Source organism: Temnothorax curvispinosus, unplaced genomic scaffold (genome assembly GCF_003070985.1).
Source record: "Temnothorax curvispinosus isolate PA1 unplaced genomic scaffold, ASM307098v1 QBEX01011761.1, whole genome shotgun sequence".
Lineage (NCBI taxonomy): Eukaryota > Metazoa > Arthropoda > Insecta > Hymenoptera > Formicidae > Temnothorax > Temnothorax curvispinosus.
This window is the reverse complement of record NW_020221541.1, coordinates 1-8,773: the sequence shown is the minus strand read 5'-3', so window position 1 is coordinate 8,773 and position 8,773 is coordinate 1. Positions and strand designations below refer to the sequence as shown.

The window sequence follows — 8,773 nt, the reverse complement described above, 5'->3', positions numbered from 1 at the left end:
TGGAATTGTGCTTCGCATCATGATTAACAGCAAGTCCCTTTGTTCGTCAATTGATAGTAATGGCCAGTCCATGCAATATATAGCGTTCCCTACGCTCGTACTCTGCCAACATAATATAACTAAATTTATCACTTTGCAATAATACCGAATGGTTATCAATATTATTAATATTACTAGCATTATGTACACACACGCACGTACGTACGCACGCATACACATTATGCATATGTACATCTCTATATATATAAAAATGTATGTATGTATGTATGTTTGTTCGCGAACTCCTCCTACATTAATGGACAGAATTTTTACCAAAAGTATATGAAATAGGGGTAGAATTTCCCGGGAAGAACCATAAAGTATATAGTTTTTCGTTACCGATTTTCTAGAAAGCGAGTTTTCTAATTTTTTTTAATTTTTCGGGAAATAATTGACCGAATCTTAAAGAATTATATACAAAACAGGGGTAGAATTTTCCGGATAATGCTTTTACATTAATCTACCGATTTATCGATTTAGTTAAAATCAATTTAAAAATTTTATTAATTTTTCAAAGATGGGTTTAATTGCCAAGATGTGTATTATTTTTCGGTAACAATTTATTTTTTTTAAATTAGTTTGAAAATTTAATTAATTTTTCGAGGATATAAAGGATTCTTTGTAAATGAATATAAAGTATTCTTTGCAATTGTCTGATAAGCAATGGCTTGATAAAGGAATATTTTTTTTATTAAAGATATTGAAACACAAATGAAGTCGTTTGAAGAAAAACGACTCCCGGGCGAAGCCCAGGTAACCAGCTAGTATATAAATAAATTTATATATACATACGTATATAGACTAGTGCCAGGTAAATTGTTAATTTCTCTTGAAATTATGTTAAAAATTGAGTGTTTGTGAGTATCTATTACTTGAATAAGATACATCATTCTGGTGTATATTGTAGATTCTGGTATAGATTACCTTAAGCATGACTTCATTTCCAGACCAGCAAAAAGTGTAGATTTGTACAAACATTCCAATGGTGTAGAATAATAAAGTCACAAGTCTAGACAGTTCCGCAATATGAGTTGACAAGTAATACACACTTGTACATAATACCAGTATGCTTCCAGAGAATTGAACGAAGAACACTTGGTTGAATATAGCGTTTATTGCTTTGGCATATCTATAATTGTTTCATGTTAGTTCTGTATATATTGCATATGAGTAAAGCTGTTACACTTTTAATATATAATTTTATAACATGATTTGTACAAATCTAAATTTCTCCTTGTTTTCGACCCCGTATTAATTGTTTATTGATATCAAATGATATCAATTATACTATATCTTTTTACTATAATATTTCCATTATAAATCACAGTAATTACTGTCATAAATAATATTGAATTTTTTTTACCGAAAACAACGCATTTAAATACGCACGCAGACATAAAGAGACATTTGAAATACAAGATTTGTAAAGAAATACCCGACTCTTTTTCTCATAACTTTTGTTGGTATATTCATAACTTATTCAGCCTTTAAAATATGTTCTGCCTCGATTGATACATCATTCCCAACGTCGTTTCCACTTCTAGATATCCACGTTGAAAGGCGGAAGATCGCAGACAGACTTAGGCGCGATCACGAAAGACGCGTATTAGAACTAATTCCAGAATTAGACATTTGTGGAGTATCAACCGAGAAGGAACATATTTTGAAGGCGACAGAGCTGAATAAGTTATAGATACGATGAGAAAATTATTAAAAAAATTTGAAAATTTTTTGAACAGACATCATAATATATGCATGAAATGCACGGAGTTTTACATGACTTAAGCCGGTTCTACAATACGTCGCAAACGATGGCTACTACCAGTTGAAAAGTGTTATTTCTGCATGATTGCCGATTGCCAGTTATTGTCGCCAAAAAAGTTAAAAGTTCGCCAACTCTCTTTTGACAAGTGCAACATGGAAATAACACTTTTCAACTAGCAGTTGCCATCGTTTGCGACGTATTGTAGAATGGTCCTTACTTGTAAATGCTGAGATGATGATGTATGCACTCCGATATCTTCGTTTTGTCTTTATTTGACGAAGAGAGTGCATGTTCCAGATATCTAACTGTTTTATTAATTATTAATTTGTGAAGACGATATTCGAAAATTTCAAGCTGGGCACACGTTTGCAAAAACAATCCGAAGATTAAGGTATCCGTGCCGACAAGGATCATTGTGGCAAAAAGTAAAGATACAATTTGATGAATGGATATAATCCAGAAAACTAAAGGTATATTATAATCCCATGGCAGCCATATTCGATTAGGCATATGACCTTGCATAACATTTAATATTGATCCTATTGTAGTGCCTGTAACGGCGCTAGTCGCCAAAAGTGTGTATTTTATAGAATATGACCTGTAAATACAGAAAGAAAGTTATATTTAATAACTTTTGTACATTTAAGACATTTAAAATTTACTCATATATTTTGCAAATGTAACGAAAATTTGCGTTAATTTATGACAGGATTTAATTATTCCATGGTTGCGTATTTGTGCGTGTAATACTGCTATGTGTAACACTGCTTCAAAATAATATTTATTTAATTATTTTTAATTCAACAAAATATAAATAGTTATTAAGTCATTAAATCTATATGACTATAATTATTTTAATAGTATATAAAATGAATAAAGTCCAACAATTATAATAAAGGTCCTGTAGGGAGCGCTAAAAACATTCACGTTCAATTGGGTCCAGGACAAAAAAAATAATATGTAAAATACAGTAGACGAATTATATTCTTGTGATCGTGCAAGGTACGTTAAGGGGGGAAACCACTGTGACGGTCGGAAAAAATGCTATTTTCGTTACACGCTGAAGGCGCAAAAATTAATATTTTTTAACAAATTTTTTTAACAATATATTTAATATATGTACTTTAAAGAAATAAAAAACTAATTCCATTAAATTTATTATTTTTTGCAACAAAAAATTTACGAAAATAACATTTTCTGGCCGTCACAGTGATTTCCATTTCTAATTAATTATACGTACCTGATAAAATTATCAAATTTTGTTTGTATCGTCGATTCATCCTCATCGCAAGGTTTACACGGTGCTTTCATCAATAGTCGCACCAAATTGATAATAGCATTCCGACGCATCAAAACGACAGTGGCTTTACAACATACGGCAACAAGAGTCAGGAACATTAGAGCATTAGTAGCAAAATCATCGATATTGTCGACAATAAGTATTATATCCATAAATTGAGTTAACACCACAAAGTATTCCGAAGATATTATGACAAAAGTGAATATGTTATACAACAGTTTTGCGACATTTGATGACCACTCACTTGGTCGCCATATACCACAAAGGTTATATATCGAAAAACTTAGAGAAAGTATTTGCATATTTAGACCTTATTTTTATAACCAACTTATCAATGTGTTGCACAAAAGTAGAGCCTCTTTCTACAGGTAAAATATAAAAAGAAAAGGTTTAAAGCATTGCGAAAAGTATCTTTTATCATTTATGCTATAGATTAAATATCCAACGAAACATACATATAAGACAATTTTAAGGAAAATGAAATTCAATGCAAAAAGTAGTATAATATTCCATGAAATAAATTAATAAATTAGTAAATTCCACAAATTGGTGATTAAATCGCACACTTAACATCGAATGTAAATGCATGCGATAAATTTTATTCACTCAACTCATAGACCGCATACCTCGGTTTGAGAATCGGACAATCTTAAATCGTGTGAATATAACTAGAAAGTAATATTTCGAAGTATTTATCGCGCAACTCTTTCAAAATATCGCATCTTATAACTTGCTACTAATACAACCACAATTAACAAATATTATAGATACAACTGTTTTTCTATCGTGAACCGCTAAATTTTATTTAAACGTAACCAAGGACGTCTTGTGACGGACTATGTAGTTTTACATACTTCCACTTCTAACCCCAGTAACAATAATAATGGTCATTAAAAAATTGACGTAAAGTCGTTTAGACATTTATTGCGGAGTATTCTTTTCATCTTCCGTGAATACTATAATTCTGAAAGTTTTCTTACTTGCAATCATCGAGGGATACCGTCCTTTACAGTCACGCACATAGTTATGTTCTCATCGAATAAAATATTTATATATCTTTATATTTATCAGAACTGAGTGAAAGATAGTATTTCTCGAAGAATTCTATCTTATTGCATAAAATACCATACAATGTAGCGAAGATGTATAAAACATTTAGATATTTTCTGAATAAACTGTCTGCACGTATGTCGACTACAAGTATACACGATAATTATATACCAACCCTATTCGCAACACAATACATCACATATGGCATAGACTGAGAAATTCCACCCTCTTGACTTTATACTGAAGTGAAATTAATGTCGCTTGAAATCGCTTGAAATTGATGAATTGTACATTACATTCTACACAATGTGAAGTAGAATATGAAGTAGAATGTAAGTATTCAATGTGCGTACATTAACCTCAGTATTCCTGGAATAGTAATAAGGGCTAAGATTGAAATAAATATACGTAAACAGAAATTTTGGCTTTACTAATTAATTTATGGAAAACTACATAATTATCGTGCCCAAGTACACGTTTGTTTATTTATATTTCACTTTTGTAGCACGTTGAATGCCGTGTATGACATTTTTAAGATCTGAAAGGAAAATCAGAGAAATAGAATAAAAAGCGGTGCAGTTATTAAAAATTTCGACTTATATTTTTCGATATGCACCACAAATGTGTCACTGATATAATTTCGCATTTAAATATTTATTTTGTCATCAATTTATGACAACAGAACTACTAACGCTGCCGTAAGACTGAAGAGACAGAGTTATCAGGAAGCTGCTAGTAAACTTTATTGGAATTGTGCTTCGCATCATGATTAACAGCAAGTCCCTTTGTTCGTCAATTGATAGTAATGGCCAGTCCATGCAATATATAGCGTTCCCTACGCTCGTACTCTGCCAACATGACATACTTTAAATTTATTACTTTGCAATAATACCGAATTTTTATCAATATTTTTAATATTACTAGCATTTATATACATTATGCACATGTACATATATATGAAAATTTATATGTACATACGTACATAGACTAGTGCCAGATAAATCGTTAATTTCTTTCAAAATCATGTTAAAAATCGAGTGAAATCTATTACCTGAATAAAATACATCATTCTGGTATAGATTGTAGATTCTGATATAGATTACCTTAAGAATAACTTCGTTTCCAGACCAGCAAAGTATGTAAATTTGTACAAACATTCCAATGGTGTAGAATAATAAAGTCACAAGTCCAGACAGTTCCGCAATATGAGTTGACAAGTAATACACACTTGTACATAATACCAGTATGCTTCCAGAGAATTGAACGAAGAACACTTGGTTGAATATAGCGTTTACCATTTCGGCATATCTATAATTATTTTATGTTAGTTCTGCATATTTATTATTATTATATATGCATATTATTATACACGGAAAAAAAATGAAGTTGCTTCAATTAAACGTCGACGTCACGGGCTGCCACAAGCGTATGTAGTTAATTCAATTGGATATTATTGGATCAAATATTTAAATTATTAAAAAAATTATGTGATGTTTTTTGTTCATTCATATTAATGTAGCATCAATACATTTTATCTCAATACACTGATGCTGTTGACACATAATTTTTTTCCGTGTATATATAACAAATGTTCTGACTGACTGACTAACTGACTCATCAACGCCCAGCTCAAATCCCTAAACCTAAAAACAGGAAATTTGGAGAGTATATTTCTTCCATGACGTAAGCACTTACTAAGAAAGGATTTTTAGAAATCCGACCTTTATTAAGGAAATGAAAAAGGATAAAATGTGTTTTCAGGGCTTCCTCAATATTTCTTAGGCCCGATGAGATATCGACTTAGTTTTTTACTTAAAGTAGTTACATACTGTAGCGAAGCACGGGTATCAAGCTAGTATTCCATTTGAATAAAGCTGTTACTTTTTTTTAATATAATTTTATAACACGATATATACAAATCTAAATTTCTCGCTGTTTCCGAGTTTGTAATAATTGTGCATTAATATTAAATGATTATCTTTTGACACACACTTTAACCTTTCCGTCATAAGTCACAGTGATTATCGTTAATAAATAATATTGATTTTTTGACAGAAAATAAATAACGCATTAAATGTGCACGCACACATAAAGAGACATTTGAAATAAGAGATCTGTTGAAAAAATATCTGAATTTATTTCTTATAATTTTTGTTTGTACATTTATAACTTATTCAACCTTGTAGCCTTCGAAATATGTTCTTTCTCGATTGATACTCCCAGCGCTGTTTCCACTTCTGGATATCCACGTTGAAAGGCGGAAGATTTAATACAATCGCAGACGGACTTACGCGTAATCCAGAAAAACACGTACCAGAATCAATTTCAGAATTAGAAATTTCAAGTATCAACTGAGAAGGAACATATTTTGAAAGCGACAGGGCTGAATAAAAGTTATACGTAAGTATGCCTGAAAAAATCATTAAAAAAAGTTCGAAAATTTTTTGAACAGACCTCCGATATGCGTGAAATGCACGGATTTTTAAATAACTTACTTGTAAATGCTGAGATGATGATGTATGCAATCCGATATCCTCCTTCTGTTTTTATTCGACGAAGAGAGTGCATGTTCCAGATATCTAACTGTTTTATTAATTATTAATTTGTGAAGACGATTTTCGAAAATTTCAAGCTGAGCACACATTTGCAAAGACAATCCGAGGATTAGAGTATCCGTGCCGATACCTATCATTGTGGCAAAAAATGAAGATATAATTTGATGAATGGATATAATCCAGAACACTAGAGGTATATTATAATCCCATGGCAGCCATATTCGATAAGGTATATGACCTTGCATAACATTTAATACTGATCCTATTGTAGTGCCTGCAACGGCGCTAACCCCCAAAACTAAGTATTTTATAGAATACGACCTGTAAATACAGAAAGGAAATTATATTTAGTAACTTTGTACGTTTACAATAATTAAAATTTACTCATATGTTTTGTAAATGTAACGAAAATTTGCGTTAATTTATGACAAGATTTTAATTATTCTGTGGTTGCGTGTTTATGCGTGTGTACATGCTTTAAGATAATATCTATGAGTTTAATTTACATCTAATATTTTTTAATTTAACAATATATAATTAGTTATTAAGTCATTAAGTCTATATGATCATGATTATTCTAAAAGTATATAAAATGAATAAAGTCCAACAATTAATAAAGGTTCTGTAAGGAACGCAAAAAATATAACATTCCGCACGTTTAGTTAGGTTCAGGACAAAAAAAATATGTAAAATACAGTAAACGGACTATAATCTTGCGATAATTCGTGCAAGGTACATTAATGTCCCACCATAAAATTTTCTAATTAATTATACGTACCTAATAAACCTATCAAATTTTGTTTGTATCGCCGATTCGTCTTTGTCACAAGGTTTACACGGTGCTTTCATCAATAGTTGCATCAAATTAATAATCGCATTCCGACGCATCAAAACGACAGTCGCTTTACAACATACGGCAACAAGAGTCAGGAATATTAGAGTATTAGTCGCAAAATCGTTGATATTGTCGACAATAAGTACTATATCCATAAATTGAGTTAACACCACAAAGTATTCCGAGGATATTATAACAAAGGTGAATACATTGTACAATAGTTTTGCGACATTTGATGACCATTCACTAGGTCGCCATAAACCACAATAGTTATACACTAAAAATTGTAGTGTAAGTATTTGCATATTTGGATCTCTTTCTTTACAAACAACTTATCAATGTGCTGCACAAAAGTATAGTCTCTTGCTAAATATAAAGAAAAGGTTTAAAACATTGCGAAAAGTATCTTATATCATACATGTCAGATTAAATAGCCAACGAAACATACATATAAGATAATTGTAAGGAAAATTAAATTTAATGCAAAAGCCAGTATGATATTCCACGAAATAAATTAATAAATTAGTAAATTCCACAAACTGATGATTAAATCGTACACTTAACACTGAATGCAAATGTCTGCGATAAATTTTATTCACTCAACTCATAAACTGCGTACTTTGGTTTGAGAATCGGACGGAGAATCTTAAATTGTGTGAATATAACTAGAAAGTAATATTTCTAAGTATTTATCGCGCACCTCTTTCAAACTCTTGCTACTAGTACAACACAATTAACAAATATTATAAATACAACGTGTTTTACTATTGTGAACTTCGTTAAGTTTTATTTAAATGTAACCATGCAAGGACGTCTTGCAACGGACTATGTGGTTTTACATAGTTCGATCAACTTCTAACCCCAGTAACAATAATAATGGTCATTAAAAAATCGAAACGTGAAGTCGTTTAGATATTTATTACGGCGTACTCGTTCTTTTCATCTTCTGTGCATACTATAATTCTGAAAGTTTTTCTACTTGCAATCATCGAGAGGTACCGTCCTTTACAGTCACGCACATTGTTATGTTCTCATTGAATAAATTATTTGTACATCTTCATATTTATCAGAACTGAGTGGAAGATAGTATTTCTCGAAGAGCCCTATCATATTGCATAATATATACCACACAATGTAGCGAAGATATATAAAACATTTAGATATTTTCTGAATAAACTGTCTGCACGTATGCCGACTACAAGTATACATAATAATTATATACCAACCCT

The 8,773-nt window shown here is 31.0% G+C and overlaps 1 protein-coding gene across 1 annotated transcript; it reads right to left on the bottom strand.

Annotated features, from left to right (window-relative positions):
• Positions 1-6: 6 nt before the first annotated feature.
• LOC112461777 lies at positions 7-8,407 on the bottom strand (the record flags this gene model as incomplete). Its single annotated transcript, XM_025027154.1, has 7 exons — positions 7,488-8,407; positions 6,650-7,030; positions 5,206-5,462; positions 3,045-3,414; positions 2,022-2,402; positions 964-1,168; positions 7-102 (listed from the first exon to the last, which is right to left on the bottom strand). Coding segments are annotated over exons 1-7 (2,052 nt in total), but the record flags the coding sequence as incomplete, so codon positions are not given.
• Between the last annotated feature and the right edge of the window lie 366 nt (positions 8,408-8,773).